Source organism: Odontesthes bonariensis, chromosome 3 (assembly GCF_027942865.1).
Source record: "Odontesthes bonariensis isolate fOdoBon6 chromosome 3, fOdoBon6.hap1, whole genome shotgun sequence".
Taxonomy (NCBI): domain Eukaryota; kingdom Metazoa; phylum Chordata; class Actinopteri; order Atheriniformes; family Atherinopsidae; genus Odontesthes; species Odontesthes bonariensis.
Genome location: NC_134508.1, coordinates 45,940,852 through 45,961,446, shown reverse-complemented (window position 1 = coordinate 45,961,446; position 20,595 = coordinate 45,940,852). Strand labels below are relative to the sequence as shown.

The window sequence follows — 20,595 nt, the reverse complement described above, 5'->3', positions numbered from 1 at the left end:
CCAATCACAAACAGGCTGGTGTTACACGAAGTGGCCGGACGCTTGTACACAAAGCATCCCAACATATGCTGTAGAACTGGCTACAGATGTCAGATCCTTTAAATCATCGAGTGCATCACTGATCTCAAGTGCCATCTTGTGTTTATGCTCAAGCCTTTAAACACAAAAACTGTTGGACGCATTGTGCTTGAAATTGTCCCCTAAATGGCCCCAAAGAAACGAGTGAGGATGGCAGGGATTGTTTGGACGGGAAGCACAAAGCCAAGTTGGCCAGTACGTATGATTCTCTTAGTATACGAGCATCGCAGCTCACACAGCAGTGCTCAGGAGAGCAGTATGTATCCTTATGATATGGTGTTATTTGTAGCTTAGAGGACTGCTTAATAGAGCATAAGACTAGCTCTCTTATTGTCAGTTATAGAGCGTTAAATAAAGGATTCCCGTTAGAGGCAATAGCTGTGTATTACTGGACAAGTCTCTTTAAATCGCTCTATATGAGCGTCTGTAGAGACCTCCACTGTTTAAAATTTTAATTCCCAGAGCTCATTTACCAGTTGAATAAATATTCAAAGGTAGTTCAGTCAGCCAAGTACACTTAGGCTCCATTGTTTAATGATAGCCTAGCTAATCAGCCTCTTACTGTTGCTTTTGTTAATCAAAAATGCAGCTAAGTAAGTGAAGTTCACTGTAGGTCTCTGGAGGTTGTTATACGACGAAGTGCATTTCTATATCAAACAGGGTAGCATCCTGACGTTCTCTCTTCAGGATCAAACCGTTTCAGGGCCTATCAACGATGAGCCGAATTAATACAAGCAGAACATACATGAGCAATAATAATCACAGTGGATCTACATGATGAGATCAATTCGACCACAGCCACAGTTGGGCTTCATTCACAAAATGCTTGTATTCATCCATTGAGCATGGGAGTCCTTTCATGACACCGTGGTCATTTTAGCAGCAGAACAGCTCTGACTTTAGCATTCTCCATGCACAGAATTGATTCTCCCTCCACCGAGTTCACAGTGAAACCCTGAAAACTTGTCAATGAATCTCTGATTTTATTATAAAAAGCACTCACTTCACTTTACCTGGCAGCTTTGCATTCAATACGGTGGGAAAAAATAAAAATAAAATAGACTTGTTTGCTGGTGGATAAACGAGCAATGCTGTAGCTAGCAACTGAGAGGAGGAACTAGTCCAAACAATGTTTCCAACATTGACCGAGGAAAGGCAATAATTGTTAATCCTCTGACTCACATCACCTCCCACTGTATCCACAGGCACAAGCACTCACACCCGACACGTGGCGCCGCACCCATCAGACTGTAATGCATACAATACCAATCAACAGCGTGTAGCGCCAGAGGCGCGCGCTCCACCTTAGAGCATCACCGCGAGGATCCATGGACCAATAGTCACGCAAAATCATGTGAATCGGTGTAAAATAAGCCACGTGTCTAACCGCGGCAAGCCCTGCCACGTACAGGAGCCCGCCGCGGCCTACCTTGACTGGATGTCCTCCACGCGTCCATCTCAGCCGAATCTCCGACTACGCCGGCAGCGGGGATCCATGCCGGACGACAGGGTAAGCAGCACAATAATAATACTAGCATCGGCGCGTATGCTAATCGGAGCTACGTCTTGTAAGCAGAAGCAAAACTTTTTGCCCCTACGCGGGGAGCTGCTGTGGAAGGCTGCAAGCAGAAAGCAAAAAAAAGCAGTGACAGCAAACCAAGTTTAAATGAAGTGCCCCAAATGCCAGCATCCAATTGCGAGCAGGAGCTGATTACCCATTGAGCGCAGCTGGTTGTGGAGCCATAGGGGTTGGGTCGGCGTCAGCCAATAGGCAAGGGCGCGTTGACTACGTGGTCTGCCAGAACTAACGCGATGCTCCATTTATTTTTCTTCCTTTCTCTTTGACTGCCGTCCTAGTCTTCTCGATGCTCATATTCTCACTGTTGGGACTTTTGTCTTTTTTCTTATGCCAGAGGTCCAGAATGTTGGTGTTATGACCATAATGATCAACATGGATTGGTTTGAGTCTTTTCTGTCTATGTCTGTTTTTGTGTATATTTGTTTTCTTCTTTTGGTGCTCTGTTTGCACGTTTGATACGTGAGTGTTTTTGTGGATGTGTTTGTGGTGAAGCCACCTGGATGGGGTGGGGGGTGGGGCGGGTTCACAACTTTTGTAAGAAATGCTTAACTAATGATATCAATGTTTTCAATATGGAAAAATGATAAATAAAGTTGTAAAAAAAAACAAAAAAACACAGGTGCTAATATCGACCCTTGGGGTACACCAAAGTTCAGAGGAGATATACAGGAGGAGTACTGTCCAAGATTTACAGCAAAACTCCTATTAGAGAGACAGGACCGAAACCAATTGAGTGCTGTACCTTTAATGCCAACAAGTGTCTCCAGGCGGATCAGAAGGATACTGTGATCCACACGTCAACAGTTAAAAGAAGGTCATTAAAAACTTTTAAAAAGGCTGCTTCAGTGCTGTGACGCAATTTAAAACCAGACTGAAACTTTTCACCAATTTCATTTAGATCTATATAAGTCTGCAGTTGGATATAAGCAACTTTCTCTAAGACTTTAGACACAAACGGCAGTTTAGAAATAGGTCTAAAGTTAGACAGCACATTTGCATTAAGGTTGCTCTTTTTGATGAGCGGATGGACCATGGCATGATTTAGAGCAGTAGGAAAACAGCCAGACATCAGAGAAGCATTCACCATTTGTACAATGCAGGGACTAATACAATCTTAAACATCTATAAACAAACGACTAGGAATAATGTCTGATGGGCACGAAGAAGGCTTTAACTGTTTAACAATTTTAGTCAGTTCACTTAGAGACACGGGCTCAAAACATTCAAAGGCATTGCGTGCAAACCATGAAAGGAAAACAAAATACAGAGCAGGAAAAGTGGTCATTGACAACAGGGGGAAAAAAGCCATAAAATGGTCTCATGTGCTGCACACACATGGTTTCACGTACACATACATTGCTTGAGTTGTAAAAATGATGCTCGTTAGAAGGGTAATAAAACCCTTGTGAGGCTTCAATTGTGAGGATGTTACTTCAGCTCCTGTCTAAATCCACATTCAGAATGCTCCACGCTGTTATTAAAAGCAGATTTAGAAACTTTTGGTGTGTGTCCCTTGTTACTTACAAGAACCTAGAAGGGGATACACATTATCTTTCATCAACTCAATCATACTCCATTCATCAAGTTATTGGGTAACACCATTAAACACAAGCTAATTATCATGAAAACGGAAGAAATGGTTGAGGAGGGAGTCAAAGGTGGGTGCAAATTTAACTGGTGCAAATGAACAACGTATTTCAAAATAAAAGAAAGCGGCCAAAAGCTGTAAACCAACTTTAAACCATGGGTACTTCCAGGGAACTTTTTACTACCACATTTAAGAGATCCTTGTGGAAAATGATCACATTTGTACACTGTTGTTTTGTTAATGCTTCCAGCGTCAGTGCGTGCAGTATGCTCTTAAGGCCCGGCCACTGAGATGTTACATTCCCAAGAACCCCTACCAGTATCAAGTGTGGTACATCGTCACCTCCTGCTATTTTGAGTACCTCATGTTCCTTCTCATCATGCTCAACACCATGTGTCTTGGAATGCAGGTATGTGTACAGATTGCACAAGAATGTTTCACAGCAGCCTTCTGTTAAATGTTAAATTATCTGGAAGGATTGTACTCCTAAATGAGACCCATCAATAGTCACTTCTTGTTAATAAGTCAACTGAAACCCTTGATGATGCAGTTCATTGGGACACAAACTTTCAAACAGCAGCCTGGTGATAGTAGCCTGCCGTTCGTGTCCCATTTCTTATTGGTGCAGCTAATCTGTAACTATTTACCTCACAGCACTGCAACCAGTCGGATCATGTAACTCACCTGTCCGACATGCTGAATGTAATCTTCACTGTACTCTTCACTGTGGAGATGATCTTGAAACTCATGGCCTTCAAAGCTAAGGTTAGTCAAAGTTCAATAGCACTACCACACATTTCATTAAGTCATATTTTTTATATTTGTCACGTTTGTTTGGTTAGCAAGTTTAGAGAAGAGCGGTTATATGCACAGTCCTGATCCAGCCCTCATTTCTTCCTGTTTCCTTCCAAGCTGCCAGACTTTCTTGTAATCTTTGAAGTGGTCTTGAGCAATAGTTTTCCAGGCTTTTTAAAGGTCTTTCAAAGTTTTTACCTGGACATTGGCTGCTTTTTCGCTCATTTTCAGTACAGTCCTCACCTGACCGTTTTCAGAGAAACTGAAAACTTGGCATATCTCAGCATGGTGATGTCCTTAAAACATTTGAGGAAACTGGACGACAAAAGAAGAAGTGTCAGGCCGTAAACACTATCTACAAACACTATCTACAAACACTATCTACAGCAAATGAACAGGATCTGAAAGGGATGTCCTTAAGAAAGAGGAAAAAATCCAGCAAAGACCTGAGAGATGCATCTGGACCTTCAATTAATTAATATCAGATTTATTGGTCATGCATACATACGGAATTTGTCCTCCACTTTTAACCCATCCAGGTTGGCATCTGTTGAGACACACACACACACACACACACACACACACACACACACACACACACACACACACACACCAAACTGGAGCAGTGGGCAGCCATTCACAGCCTGGTAAGCCATGGTGCCTTGCTCAAGGGCACCTTGGCCGTGACAAGGAGGTGGACTGACACCTGTCAGTTCCACCAATCTTTTTGAGTGGTGAGAGTGGGAATCAAACCTGCCAACCTATCGGTTATTGGACGACCGACTTTAACCACTGAGCCACGGCCGCCCCGATCCATCTGCTGTTGGCCCAAGCCTCATCAGAAATGGGCTCCATGGAAGGGTTCTTAAGGAAGGGAAACAGGGAGAAAAGGCTGAGCTGTGCCAAAGGACACAAGAAGTGGGCTGAAAATCAGTGGCAGCAGGTCTGATGGAAGGATGAATCCTCCACAGAGCCCGGAGCTCAACATTACTGAAGCAGTGTGGGATCATGTTGGCAGAGAACGGAACAAAAGGCAGCCCACATCCAGAGAAGAGCTTTGGGATGTCCTTCAAGAAGCCTGGAGAACTCCTTGGTGACAGTCCAGTTTTGTTAATGTTAATGTGAATGACTTAAATAGACCAATAGATGTTTCAATTAGAGGTGAAAGTTATCACATGCTCAGTGCATGGAACAGTCAGTAATCATTGCCCTCCACCTCAGTCAGATGGGAATTATTTGCTCCTTCAAGCTGCCATGTTGAATTGAGAATAGAACCAGCAAGTGCACACACTACTCACAAGCTTAACAACACTGCTGCCTTTTCACTTTCCATCAATGAAATAACTGCTGCAGGTGATAAATATTCCTCAAAACAGCAGAAATGTTGTATTTAGCAGTGAAGAGCTCAGCTTGTACATGTGATTCCCTCAGTAAGTTAACTTTGAAAAGTTTGCCAAACCACCATGGCATCAGCAAACCTCAGTGTCTTGTCTGGTCATTGAAAGTAGCCCTGTAAGCAATTGGAATACAGTACGACTTGCAATTGGATCCTGAGGAAATCAATTGTACTGTGCAAAACTGAATACATGTCAACACTGGCCTTAGAAGCGGCCGTGGCTCAGTGGTTAGAGTCGGTCGTCCAATAACCGGAAGGTTGGTGGTTTGATTCCCACTCTCGCCACTCAAAAAAGACTGGTGGAACTGATAGCACCTCCTTGTCACGGCTGAGGTGCCCTTGAGCAAGGCACCGTACCCCCATGCTCCCCGGACACTGAATGGCTGCCCACCGCTCCAGGTTGGCATCTGTCTCTGTGAGTGTGTGACCCTGTGCATGTGTGTGTCAGCAGGTGCCAACCTGGATGGGTTAAAAGCGGAGGACAAATTTCGTGTGTATGCATGACCAACAAATGGGATCATAATCTTAATAGGAGAACACCAGAGAAGAAAAGAAAAATACAAAAAAAATGACACAGGCAGCAAGACAGAGATGAATAAAGCAGACAGAAAATGGGAAAAAGTCCTCTTTGTCCAGTCCAGGAGTGGGCTTTAGTCACATGACTTCACTGATTATTAATTAAGATCAATTAAAATATTCACTGTTGTTAATTAAAATCACCAAAATTTGTCAACTCAACCTGAAGTTAAAAAAAGAGCAGGACCTCACTGAGACATTACAACAAGTTAAAAGATTTCAGTTTGATGAATAAGCACCAACAGCCAATCCTGGGTGAGCCTGTCAGTACAGTGCTTATAGCAAACAATAAAACAAAGTTAATAGTAATACTAAAGGCAGAAAAGGCAATGGTGTAGAATGAGGTGAAGTTAAGCATCACTGGGTTTATGGAAGGAGGCAACTGGGTATGACACACATAAACCACGCCTCTCTGTTGCCATGGTTTCACCAGTTTATTTACCAGCTCTTCTGCACATGGTGGGTTGTGGTTTTTATCTGCCGTCATTCACTCGGGGTTCTGTTTATAATGTGGGGAATGATCACTGGGTCCAACAGTAAAGTTCAGCTCGCTGATTGGAGGACGTGTAGGATTTCCCAAGATGCCTTTGTACCTGCTGATTTTGGCCTGTGCTCTTATTTTCTTCTTATTGGTAGGGTTAGGGGTCATTTCACTGTCTCCAAGGCAACTTCTATACTTTCAAGCTGCCATTGTTTTATATGAATGACTTGAAACTAAATTACAGTTCCTCTGATCTGGCTTGGATCAAACTATTTCTTGATCATCATATTGCAGGGCATAATGCTTTAAACTAGTTTTTAATTGTACAATTTTTCAATAACTGACTAATGTTAGCACAAGACATTTGTTTTATGTTATCATCCATAGATCTGTCTGATTATGGAGTGGAGATAATACGTACACAGTGACTGTATGCATGCACACAAGCCTCATGGACAGTAAGAACTCAACATACATATCCATCCATCTTGTTTGATTAAAGGGTTACTTTGGAGACCCCTGGAACGTCTTTGACTTCGTCATCGTCATTGGAAGTGTTGTAGATGTGACGCTGAGTGAAATTGATGTGAGTATTGCCACATGTATACAAACACACACCACACACACACCACACACACACACCATTAAACAGAAACAAACTGAACACACACTCCCCTAACACTATTCAAAAGCACTTCGTTGATGTGCACCCAAACACACTAATTGTGGTCTGTGGTGAATTGAATTCTAAATACTTTTGTCATTTTCAGTTTGAAATGAAAAACTTAGCTTGGTCCATTATATTATGTCCTGAAATTGCAGAGCAACCCACATTGTTGGTATGTTGCCATATTCCATATATAATCATATGGCTGATTATTCACAGCACATAATCTAAACTTATCAGAATAGTCCAACATTTTATACCTAAATATTAGATACAGTGCAGATACAGTTTAGATCAGTAGGGGGCAAAGTGGTAACATGTTGTGGGATTTAACCAGGACTTCAATGTCAACTATGTAGAAATTCAACTGCAGCTATCAACAGAATTTAAAATGAAATTATAGCTGTGATGTGAGATATACATGGCAGAGAAAATTCCTGAGCCACGGCCATCAGAAGACTGTAATGACACATTGATCTTAAGGAATCCTAAATCAATGTTCCTCACAGCAGTGGAGGAAAAGTGGAGAAGTGTGAAGTGGAGTATTTCTTAATCTGGTGATTTGATATTATCAATCACAACATATTAATCAGAAAATTGGAAAGGTATGGGATCAGAGGAATAGTTTTGCACTGGGTGGAAAGTTATTTAAGGAACAAGAGTCAATTTGTGGAGATGGGAGAATCATGCTCAGGCAACCCAGTCTCACAGCAAACTGTGTAATAGCTACGTTGGTCCACAAGGGCAAACGTACAGTTTGGTTTAAACTTCATCCTTCATTCTCTCTGCATATTTGGCTTTGCATCCTTGACATCTCTTTTTTGGCCAGTCTGATTTCGGGGTCTTATTCCAGGCATTTTGGAAAACTCAATCAACTCCAGCATGCAAACAATCTTCCTGTTGCCATAGAAATTGATAGTGCTTTGAATTACCAATAGAAGCCATTTAAACAGCACAATTCAATTCAGTTTTATCAATATAGTCTCAAATCACAACAAACTTCATCTCAAGGCACTTTTCAAAGGCCAATTCAAACAAAGTAGCCAAGCAAAGGAAAGCGACATCCTGAAACTTCTCAATAAGCAGAGAAAGGCACAGTTTGTGCTCCCACTGTAGAAAAAAACACCAACCTCCCAAAACTGTAAGCCATCTGGATAGTATCCTGACACATTATCCGCTTTGGAACGAGTCGTCTTTCTTTTTTGACTACCTTTCTAACAAAATATAGGGCGAACAGGAAAGGAAGAATTCAGAATTCCTCCGGTGAACTTTTCCCTGTCAGTGTGCGACATGTTTACACATATGTACACAGACACACACATGCATAATCACACTCACGTCCCCTTAAATAATAGTACACACACCACATCAATACAACATGAAATAAAGTCTTATGTCTCTAATCTTCTGCTGTCTTGTTTTATTCATTCATCCTTTACATTATTATTCATGTTTTTCTGTTCTTTGTGCATGAGCCCTACATCTGCATTATTAATGTAATATCCATCATCGTCATTGTCACTTGTCAAAGTGTCATTTGGCAAATCACTAAATCTGCATTGCCTTTGAAATGCTCATCAGTATATGATTGTGAACATGTAAGTATATAACAAAGAAGCGCTGTGGGAGCTGAGGTTTTGTGTGAATGAGAAACATTGAATGAAGTGCTATTTTGGAGGTTAAGAGGTACTGTGTCATTATAGACCATTTGTTTCACTCTCTCTTCTGATATGACTGATGGGTTTGTGTTTCCCTCCCACAGGCTGCTCTGGCTTCCTCTGGTGGACTTTACTGTCTCCATGGCTGCACTGTAACTATCGTCTTCCTGCAGTTTTGCATGATATTTCTGACATTTTGGCTGAACAAGACTTTGTATGAAAGAAGGTGTTTACAATCGGAGACTCTTTCTGAGAAAGGCATGATGACGCCAAGAAGATCAGGAAATCAGTTTTCCTAAATAAGGTTGTACTCATTTCTTTCTTTTGCACCAGCTGGTCTCCTCTCTCCTCTGCCTTCCTGCCTGTGATTCAGACTCCAAGGAGGCTGTCTCAGTTTGTCAAAAGAGGAGAGAGGGGGAAGTGGCTTGCTGAAGAAGTTCTGAATATACGGTAAAGGCAAACATGTATACCAGTTCTAGATGCAAACCTTTTCTACATATTAACACATTCAGACTGAGAAACAACTCTGTGTAGTATTGCTAGTTTGACAAAGTGTTGAGTCAAACCAGTTCTAATGAAATATTTTCAATATCACTGTCTCCACTTGTGATTGGCAAGCCGGATGAGAGGATTCAGACATTAACAACAATTGTAAAGAAAAAGACCTTTATGAAATCAATTTTTATTTTTGGCCATGCTAATAGTGTTAAAGGGTTCCTAGATCAGTTTCATAATCTGCAAAGAGTGCTGTAGTTGATGCCCTGAGATGACTTATTGTTGTCAACTGGCACTGAATGGAGTCTTGTAAGAAAGACAAAAGTTTTGCAGACACTTCTTTTATGCAAAGGTTTTCTGTGTGTGAGAACTAAATACCCCCCTAATTCTACAGCTTGTAACGTTTTTTTACCTTTCGCAGCAATAACTTGAAGTAATCTTTTTTTTGTATGACATTAGTCTCACACATCAATAAATTACTTCAGTTTAACAATGTGATGTTTGTGGGCATTCAAATCATGTGCAGCTCTCTTAAGGATTCCACGAGCTCTTTAGCAGATGGCCTCACATTTGACTTTAGAATTCTTTCGTATACAGTCGGGGGTTCATGGTGGACTCAATGACTGCAAGATGCCCAGGTTCTGTGGCTGTAAAATAAGCCCAAATCATCAGCCCTCCACCACCACCAATTTAAATCAATTCAATTCTGTTCAGTTTAATTCAATACTTAATTTGTCATCATAGGAGCAAGAAGGCAAAAAGATCCAAACACAGAACAAATGAGAAAGGTGGAGATGGTTATAAGTTGCTTTATTTAAACTGAACAGAAGGTGCTACTGAAGGGCCAAGGCAGGCACTTGGTCATGGACTGGAGAGGCTGGTGCAGGATCAGGAATTGGATAAACCAGCAATGGAACAGGGGATGGCAAGTCAGTCTCTGGGTCAGGAGTTGGCAAAGACAGTAACCGGAAGAGCGCCCTCACGGGCCCTTGAGAGACAGTAACTGGAGGGGTAATGTTTTCAGACTCTAGTGTAGTCCTGGGTACAGGTGTGAACCACAGTGGGGTCCTGGGCCACAGGAATGGGTTGCAGCAGGGACTTGGGTGCCGGTGTGGGCCACAGCTGAGTCCTGGCTGCAGGCTGAGGCTCTGGACTGGATATTACAATGATTAATGAACACATTTTGAAAATAAATAAATAAATAAAAACACAGAGTTGAAGGTCTCTTTCTTACCACAAATTAAGCATAGGCTACTGGTAAGCCACTCTCGTCAGAGGTAGATGCAAATTAATCTACCCAGGCATCATTAAATGTTCAATTTTCAGATATTTTTATTTTCTTACATTTCTCCATACTTGGCCTACCTGGGGTTGTAAGATGGATCACAGGTGTGCCTACAGGAGTAACACATACTCCAGCATAGGAAAAAGAAAAGGAAAAATACACACCAAGACAACACAACCATGAAACTCACCAATAAACAAAGGGAGCTGAACCAGAATATTAGAAAATATAAAGAATTAAAGAATCTATGATTGTGACATCAATAAACCCCAATGAAAAATTATATTGTTGCTGAATAAATTATCATTCAAAATATACTATTCTAAATAAAGTTCATAGATAACATAAATATAAGCTGACAAACATTTAGAAAGTTCTAGTGTCACAGAGTCAGTTGTAGTAGAAATCTTTACAGATGGATTGGGGTCTTCTTTTTGTGGTTTTGCAGTAACCACAAAATTTCCCAATAATTTCACTCAGTCAGTGAAAATCTAAGTTAAAAAGTACTCAAAAAATGTTGTTTAGTTGTATCAGTGCTAGATGTATAATCAGGAGACAAAGACAAGACAAAAATGATCTTCTGTAGACAGTAATGTGCGAGCAGGGTGCATTTATTTAGCCAACATCAGAAATACAGGCCAAACGTGATGAAACAACTTCGGGCTGACTGACAAGCTTTGCCTTTTATGCTCTATGGGGCTCATCCCCAGTCTCCAACCCCTCCTTATTTTTTGACTGCCTTATACACAGCTGGTGCTGGTTGTTGGGCCAGTGCCAGGCATCTCCACCAGTGCTCTGGATTGCCCCCAAATCCCAGGAGGAACCTTGCAGCCCAGCTAGACTCTGCAACTGGGCTGCACGGTGGTGTGTGGTTAGCAACGTCACCTCACAGCAAGAAGGTTCCAGGTTCAACTCCCAGCTGGGGTGGAGTCTGCATGTTCTCCCCATGTGTGGGTTCTCTCCGGGTACTCCAGCTTCCTCCCACTGTCCAAAAACATGCCTGTTAAGTTAATTAGTGTCTGTAAGCATGTGTGGTTGTTTGTCCCATTTTTCTCTGTGTGGCCCTGTGATGGACTGGCAACCTGTCCAGGCGGTACCCTGCCTCTTGCCCAATAGCAGCTATATACATATATACAGTATATATACATACATATATATATATAAATATATGTATGTGCAATGTGTACATGAAACACATCAAAACTTGAATGTCAACTGCAAAGTGTGTTGATCAAAGCAATTTTTCAGAGTAAAACAACAGAAAACATTTACTTTTCTGGTCTGCAGGAAGTGGATCCCATGCAAGCAATCGCAGTAAGTTTCTCTTACTTCTTTTGAATTTGAGTTGAGTGGAGTTTAGCAGCCGGTTATATGTAATGTTTTATCGTTCCTCTCTCTCTGAAAAAGTCTTCTGAGAACATGAGTGTATCGATCACATTCTTCAGACTGTTTCGCGTTATGCGCCTGGTGAAACTTTTGAATCGCTCTGAGGGGATACGGAATCTTCTTTGGACCTTCATCAAGTCCCTTCAGGTAAGTAAAAACATTCTTCGCCCTTGTGCCTGTAGTTCTCAGTCTGAAAATATACCTGTTCCTGTGTTCCAGGCTCTTCCCTATGTGGCCCTGCTTATTCTCATGCTGTTCTTTATCTATGCAGTTGTTGGAATGCAGGTACACAAGCACACACACACACACAACCACACAAACTGCAATAGCAAAAATAAACATCCATTCCATTGATGTGTTTTTCACAAATTTCAAATCTATGAACTACATATTTAAAAATATGGGTGCCAAATTACCACAAAGACCCTCGTAACTTAGCAATGAATACTCCTCAGAGGATGTCACGCTAAATCTAGTTTACAACAAATGTGGACAATTCATTAAAACGACTAAGGTAACTATGCTACAAATGGGACTGTGATAAAGCACAGATTAAAATTGATGTGCAGAAATGATTGCCTTTTATCCAACTTTAAGTCGTAGAAATTCTGGAAGTGCTGCTTATCATCAAGAAGTGCATTTTTTCCCCATATATCACTCTTTGGCACCTTATTTCTTCAATTCTCAAATACACATGAATGATGCGTAATGGCCTTGCATAATGTTTTTTTTGTTTTGTTTTTTAAACGTGGGTGTCATAATTGATGACCAGCTGACTTTTAAAGATCATGTTTCCTCCGTTGCTCGATAATGCCGCTTCCATTGTGAAACATAAGAAAGATCAGGCCATACCTAACCCAACACGTCTCCCAGCTCCTGGTGCAGGCCATGCTCATCTTGTCACTGTGTGTGACCTTGACTGCTGCAACGCTCTCCTAACTGCTCTCCTAACTGCTCTCCTAACTGCTCTCCCAGCCTGTGCTGTGAAACCTCTGCAGATGGTCCAGAACGCGGCGGCGCGTCTGGTCTTCGATCAGCCTAAAAGAGCACACGTCACCCCTCTGTCCATTGAGCTCCACTGGCTGCCCTTAGCCGCCTGCATCTAATTTAGGTCCCTGATGTTAGCCTACAGAGTCCTTAATGGAATGGCTCCCATCTACTTGAATGCTCTTGTAAAGGCTTATGTCACAACTCGGTCACTCCGGTCGTCACAGGATTGTCGTCTAGCGATGCCTACACCACGCTCAAGACAATCCAGACTCTTTACATGTGTCGTTCCACGATGGTGGAATGACCTGCCGAGCGCTACCAGAACATCCCTGAATATCTTAAAGAAACTCTTGACCCAGCTCTTCAGAGAGCATCTCCTATCCTAGCCCTGAGCCTGTACTTTTCTAAACCCTCTACTGCACTTCTTTTTTTTTAAACACTTTTATTTTGGAATGTTTCATCTTTTAAACAAAAATGATACAGAGCATGTTGTTCAAGCAGTCCCACACCTATAGCATATGGTATGACTAACAATTCTACCAGACTGCCGAGATAAGAGATCTCATATTCCCCCCACCCACCTCCCTTCACAAAGAAGACCAATTAAATAAAAATTACAATTTTTACAATGGCGACCAAAAAAAAAGAAAAGAAAAAAAAAGTGGGTCAAAATAAATCAGATGCAATCAATTAGAATCGGTGCATCCCACGCTACGGCAACACTCAGCTCCAGACACAATCATCCTCAAATTGTTAGATCCAGCCCGCAGTTCTCTACATGTGTGATGAAAGGCTGCAAGGCCCAGACAGGTAAAATCTGTCAGTTGATCCCTTCAAAGTGGACCGTATTTTCTCTAGCAATAGATCTCGAATCTAGTGGTTATGTGTGGGTGGTGCTTCGTCCTTCCATTTTAAGAAGAATTAGCCGGCGAGCAATCAGAGACACAAAAGCAATAGAATCTAATTTATAATTTGGAAGGTGAGCTTCTTCAGTCACTCCAAACAGTGCTGTCAGTGGAGACTGATTGATAGGAATCTCAAATACTGTTGAGAGAGTTTTAAATACATCCTCCCAGTACTTACAAAGCTGGGGACAAGTCCAAAACGTGTGGATAAGAGTCCCCACCTGATTTTTTTTTTTTTTTTACACGTAGCACATAAGGGGCTCACATTAGGATAAAATCTGGCCAATTTCGCTTCAGTATAGTGAAGACGGTGGAGAATTTTAAACTGCAGATAGATGAGGAGTGGACCCTGTGTAGAATTGAATCCCATGTGCCCTCGTCCAGTTGTAACTGCAAGTCCTCTTCCCATTGGTCCTTAATTATAGATAAGGAGGGACAGTCAAGTTGTGAGATTAGAATATATATTTGAGCAACCACACACCTTCCAAGTGGGTTAATATCCAAAATATGGTCTAATATGTCTTTTTTTGGTGTATGAGGGAACTGAACTAGATTAGTTTGAGCGAAGTTTCTAACCTGCAGATATCTAAAGAACTGGTTGTTATGAAGATTATATTTCTGCTTCAGCTGGGTGAATGAGGCAAAAGTGCCATCAATATATAAGTCTCCAAAAGATTTCATACCTTTTGTCTTCCAGATTTTAAAAGCCAAGTCTTGCAGTGATGGGGGAAAGTAATGATTTTGATCAATTGGTGCTGAGAAGGGCATTGATAAAAGTCCAAATCTTTTCCTAAACTGTACCCAGGTCCTAAGGGAATGTCCAAGTGTTGGGTTATTTTTATATGCAGAGAGTTCTACCGGTATGGAGCATGTCAAGAGAGCAGAAAGTGAGGATAATTCACAAAATGAGGCCTCAGTGGCCAACCAGGATGGTTGTTGTTTATCCAACGACGTTTTCCAGAATAGCATGCTACGAATATTGGCAGCCCAGTAGTAATGTTCAAATTTAGGTAAAGGCATTCCTCCTAATTGCTTTGGTCTTTGCAAAAAAGCCTTCTGAATTCTTGCAGATTTATTATTCCAAATAAACTTTGAGATACATTTGTCAAGGGCTACAAAGATTTTTTTCTAATCAGTACTGGCACACATTGAAACAAATAGAGAAATTTTGGTAAAATGTTCATCTTAACAGCATTGATTCGGCCAGCCAGGGACAGGGGTAGTGTACTCCATCTCTGTAAATCTTTCCTGACTGATTCTAAGAGGTTAGTAAAATTCAGGTCAAAGAGTTTGTTATGCAATTGGGGAACTCTGACCCCTAAATAAGTGATATACTCAGAAATTTGTCTCAGACCAAAGTTCTGAAGAGGAAGAATCTTTGCAATAGCATTTATAGGAAGCAGCTCGCTCTTTTGAATATTTCATTTATAGCCTGAGAGTTCTCCGAAGCGGTTTAGTATGCTGAAAACATAGGGTAGCGAGCCCAAAGGGTCGGAAATATAGAGCAGAAGATCATCCACATATAGGGAGGGTTATGCTCCAGATCTGAACACTCCTTTAAAATGTGCCTCTGAGTGGAGTTTAATGGCAAGGGGCTCAATAGCTACTGTGAAGAGGAGGGGAGATAGGGGGCAGCCATGTCTTGTACCGCGGTGAAGTGGGAAATACTTTGATTTATCCTTGTTCGTTTGCACCTGTGCCATTGGGGATGAATACAGTAATTGTATCCATGAAATATAGTGTGCCCCTAATCCAAATTTTGTGAGGGTATAGTACAAATAATCCCATTCTACCCGGTCAAAGGCTTTTTCGGCATCAAGTGATAAAATAATCTCAGGCTGAGGTGAGGAGGGAGTGTATAAGATTTGGAACAATCTGCGTATATTAAAAAATCCGTGCCTTCCCTTAATAAACCCAGTCTGATCCTGAAATATTATTGTTGGTAAACTTTTCTTCAGACGTCCAGCCAGGCATTTAGATCAAATTTTAAAATCAACATTCAATAAGGAGATTGGACGGTATGAAGAAGGTTCTAATGGGTCTTTGTTTGGCTTTAATATTAAGGATATTTTAGCTTCATTTAAGGTTTGAGGCAAAGCATTGGATCTTAAGGATTCATCATACATCTCTTCTAAAACAGGAGTGAGATTTTTGCTAAAGGTTCTATAAAATTCGACTGGGAAGCCATCTGGCCCAGGAGATTTGCCTGTTTGCATAGTTTTAATTGCTTCTTCAATTTCTTCTGCAGTAATTTGTTCGTCAAGCTGTTTCCTAGCCTCTTCATCCATGTTGGGAAAAGTGATGTCTTCAAAAAATGCATCCAGCAGTTGTTCATTTTCACAGGATTCCGATGTATAAAGTTTGTTATAAAAGTCACTAAATGTTTTGTTGATTTCACCAGAAACGTAAGTGAGATGGCCAGAGTCGTTTTTGATTTGATATATTAACCTTGAGTTCTCTGAACGCTTTAATTGGTGGGCTAGAATTTTAGATGCCCTTTCACCCTGCTCATAAACCAACCTTCTTGATTTTAAGATCATCTGCTCAGTCTGTTTAGTAGAGAGCAGATTAAATTCTGTCTGTAAACATAATCTCTGTTTATATAAATCGGGGGATGGAGAAGTAGAATGTTGCTGATCTAAATTTAAAATTCCATCAGTCAGTTCCAGCAGGCGCATCCTTCTTTGTTTGTTTTTGAAGGAGCTATAAGAAATTATTTTTCCACGGATATATGCTTTAAGACTTTCCCAGATAGAGCTCCACTTTACATCTTTGGCAATATTAATTTCTAGGAATATGTCAATTTCTGAAGATATAGATGTTATGAAGGCTTCATCAGATAGTAAGTAAGTGTTAAATCTCCAAGATGGAGAATAGGATGGTTGAGTCCGAAAGCATAGTTCCATGAGTAAAGGACAATGATCAGATATTATTATAGCATTATATGAGCAATTTTTAACCATCAGGAGAAGGCGTTTGTCAATGAAAAAATAGTCAATGCGTGCGTATGATTGATGTACAGGGGAAAAGAAAGAATACTGCCTGGCTGACGGGAAAAGGAAACGCCATACATCTACAGCCCCTAGTGTTTTTAAGTGTGACTGCAGAGCCAATGCACATTTTGGTAACTGCACGGGTCGTGCTTAGGAGCGGTCTAGCTTCGGGTCTAGAGCACAGTTCATATTCAATTCAATTCAATTCATTTTTATTTATATAGCGCCAAATACAACAAATGTCATCTCAAGGCACTTAGATAGTAAGTCCAATTCAAGCCAATTGGAATTCTATATATATATTTATATCTCCTCCAACTATCAATTGGTGCCCCTCAACACCAGGCAAAGTCAAGAAAAGATCATTAAAAAACATATAATCATCCCAGTTAGGGGCGTAGATATTAACAAGCGTTAAGGGTGTGTTATACAGTGAGCCCGATACAATAATATATCAACCATTGCGGTCTTCATTAACTTGAGAGACAATAAAGGGTATAGACTTGTGAATTAGTATTGCAGTGCCTCGAGCTTTACCATCAAACTTGGAATGATACAACTCACCCACCCATTGAGTTTTTAGTTTTGGGTGGGCTGAAATCTTTAAATGTGTCTCCAGGAGGAATGCAATGTTTACCTTAAGGCTCTGAAGATGAGAGAGGACCTTCTTACGTTTTACAGGTTGATTAAGGCCCTTGCAGTTCCAGTTGATAAAGTTGACCTGGCAGCCACCTATCCCAGGGCAGGCAGATGTCATTGAGGATTTCTTACTGAAAGAGTGGACAGCTGAAGTGCAAGCTGGTCATCAACAACCATAACCATTCTTAAAATGGGTATATCCTGACAAATAATTGTTGGTGAGCTTGTGCCATACTTAGGAGCTTTCATAGCCGAAACCATGAGAAAAAAGAGCATGGAAGAGAAAAAATAAAATAAAAGTAAAACCCCTAAAACACATAAGAACACAAACACATATATCAAACACCCCTTCCCCCATTCCCCTACACAAACTGTGTACTTCCCAAAGCTCAACAGGCTTTATACTAACCGCCATAAACGTAAGATCCAACTACTTTTGGTCCTCAGTTAACAGGATTAATTTATTCATCAATTAACTCCTTTTATAATCCCTGTTACATCAGCCATCAGCTGAAAAGAATAAACACAAAACAAGACCCAAAGAAACAAGTGTATGGGTATACAGTAAACAGGTAAAACTTGTAGCCAGAAATCTCAGGGAGGGAATCCCAACAGTTCCCGTGGACGAGACATCTGTTTCAACGTGAAGAGTATGGTAATGAAGAAAGTATTTTCTATGTGTCACTCTTTAACTTCCAGTACATATCTCACGGGATAATTGAACAGAACAGAGCATAGACAGTCATTTATCTCGGCTCTAATAAAGTCACAGGCACTGCAGAGAGCGAGTTCACATCAGGAGAGCCGCTGTTATAGTTAGATAAACAAGGAAAGTGCGACTAAAGAGTGAACAGCTGACTTACATCACCAACGGTTCCATCCAGCTTAAAGATCCTATGGCATGAAAATAAATGGAGGCTTTTATGTATTTTTATAGGCTTTGGTGGTCCCCTAATACTGTATCTGAGTTTTTTTCCCCAAAATTCTGCCTTGGTGCAAAATTACAGCCAGTCCCAAAAATGAGCTTTCCTTAGGATCCTCAGAATGAGCCGTTTAGTGGGGGTGTGGCCTTACTTACGCCCGTGGTACCTTGCGCAAATGTTTTGTGAATCGCTATGGCACGTAGATGGCACGGCAGCCTGATGCCGTAAAACTAGCGAAACCTGTTGAAATGAGCTTACTTTGACAATATGACGAACTAGTTACTGAACAACTCTCCTAACACAGTCAAACATCAAGCAAGTGCTACACAAGACACAGCAAAAAAGGCGTGCGTGAAGGGGAAAGCAGGAGTGAGGATTTTGACATTCTCAGCTGATTGCTCTGGTTTGCAAAGATGCACGTAGCGCGAGTCATTTCAATCAGGGGAAAGGCAGATATCGTGCGCGCCATAACACCAACAGCAGGACGGCTATCAAAACAACAAATAAGTACACAACACTCGCGTTACAGTAAATGAGGTGTCCACTTGCATACCTCATGCTATTTACTGTTACATTAGCGACAGTGACCGAGCTATTAGCTGCAGAGCTAACGACACAGACAGACTGACCGTTTTGACTCTGGAACCATGAATGAATCATTATCCTGATGAAATGCACTGAATTTGCAGATTCATTCTTCTTCAGGAAGCTTGAAGTAGGGGGTTTTGGTCTAAAATGAGCGAGCTAACCATCTCATGGGCATGCAAACACCTCCAACAGCCCAGTTGGCAGAGATAAGAGCTTGCAGATGCTATTAGCTGCATAGCTAACCGTTAGCTAACGTTAGCTGCTAACGATACAAACCCTTCGCCAGTATTGTGTTTGGTTGTTATGGTAACCGCGCGTCACTTCCGGTTGTCGCGTTATAGTAACGACGTCACTTCCGGTTCACTTCCGGTTGCCCCGGATTTTGTAACCGTGTGTCACGTCCGTTCCGGTTCTTGTATATGCACCTGTTCTCACTAAATGGCTGCTGCCGCACTGCTCTATCTGCGTTGTGTGATTTACGGATATCGTCCTCCATTTACTGGCGTGGTGGCAGCGCTCTTCGAACGTACGACCCGAGGATATTAACGACCACTGAAGTCACAGCGGAAACTACCCTGGAAGGGGAATCACAGTGTAGTAACGTCTACAAGTGGACGCAGTGGAGCTAACTTAAGCTAAGTGGGCAGCATGGCTAATTCACACAGGGCACCAAAGCAATGGTGTCTAAGCAGGATTGAAACTGTGAACTCTTTTGAGAACTGGCGCCAAAACCTACTTTACTCTCTGTCACTTGATGGTGAGTTTGCCCCATTTCTGCTCAATGGTGCAAAATGGGAGAAGAAATCCAAAACGTCCCCATTCCGAGGATTTACAGACGACGCCGACCCAATTCCAGTTGCTCAACGTCGCAATAAGGAACGTAAGGCGGCCATGCTCGAGCTCATGCTGGGACAGATCGCCAATTACTGTCCTGTTATCTCTTGTCACAGCATTGTCAGAAACTCCACGTCCATTGACAGCATATGGCAAGTTATTCGCCTACATTACGGCTTTCAGTGCACTGGAGCCCACTTCATTGACTTTGCAGCTATCAAAAGAGAACCTGATGAGAGGCCAGAGGATTTATACCAACGTCTGATGGCCTTTACTGATGACAACCTACTGCGTAGGGATTCTGGCATCAGTCACATGGGAGATGCCGTGACTGAGGATGAGGAGTTGACGCCCTCGCTTGAGAACTTTGTTGTCCTCACATGGCTCCGCCTCATACACGCTGATCTGCCGAAGCTCATCAAACAAAGGTACGGCACTGAACTGCGGTCCCGCACGTTGGCATCCATCAAACCGGAAATATCACAAGCCCTGGATTCCCTACTGGACGAGTTGCAGGCCTCAGAGGACGGCCGAGCTATGCGGGCGGCCGTGTCTGAGCTCCCCAGGTCAAAGCAGACCCTGCCTGCCCGCTGGAAGAGGTCATGTCCGTTATGTAAAAGCGCAGGCAGACCTGACAATCACTTCCTTAGTAAATGCACGTTCCTTCCCCCCCAGGATAGAATGTTCATGGCTAAATCGCGCCAAGTGATGGGTGAGCAGGGTGAGACTGATGATGAGG

At 41.9% G+C, this 20,595-nt stretch overlaps 1 protein-coding gene across 1 annotated transcript in view; it reads left to right on the top strand.

Annotated features, from left to right (window-relative positions):
- LOC142377627 (dihydropyridine-sensitive L-type skeletal muscle calcium channel subunit alpha-1-like) overlaps positions 1–20,595 on the top strand; it is a 289,148-nt gene that overhangs the window by 191,914 nt on the left and 76,639 nt on the right. Inside the window, exons 26-32 of the mRNA XM_075461932.1 lie at positions 3,496–3,654; positions 3,900–4,010; positions 6,996–7,079; positions 8,923–8,970; positions 11,886–11,912; positions 12,006–12,131; positions 12,204–12,269. Coding sequence (XP_075318047.1) covers positions 3,496–3,654; positions 3,900–4,010; positions 6,996–7,079; positions 8,923–8,970; positions 11,886–11,912; positions 12,006–12,131; positions 12,204–12,269 — 621 coding nt within the window. The remainder of the gene's footprint in view (positions 1–3,495; positions 3,655–3,899; positions 4,011–6,995; positions 7,080–8,922; positions 8,971–11,885; positions 11,913–12,005; positions 12,132–12,203; positions 12,270–20,595) is intronic.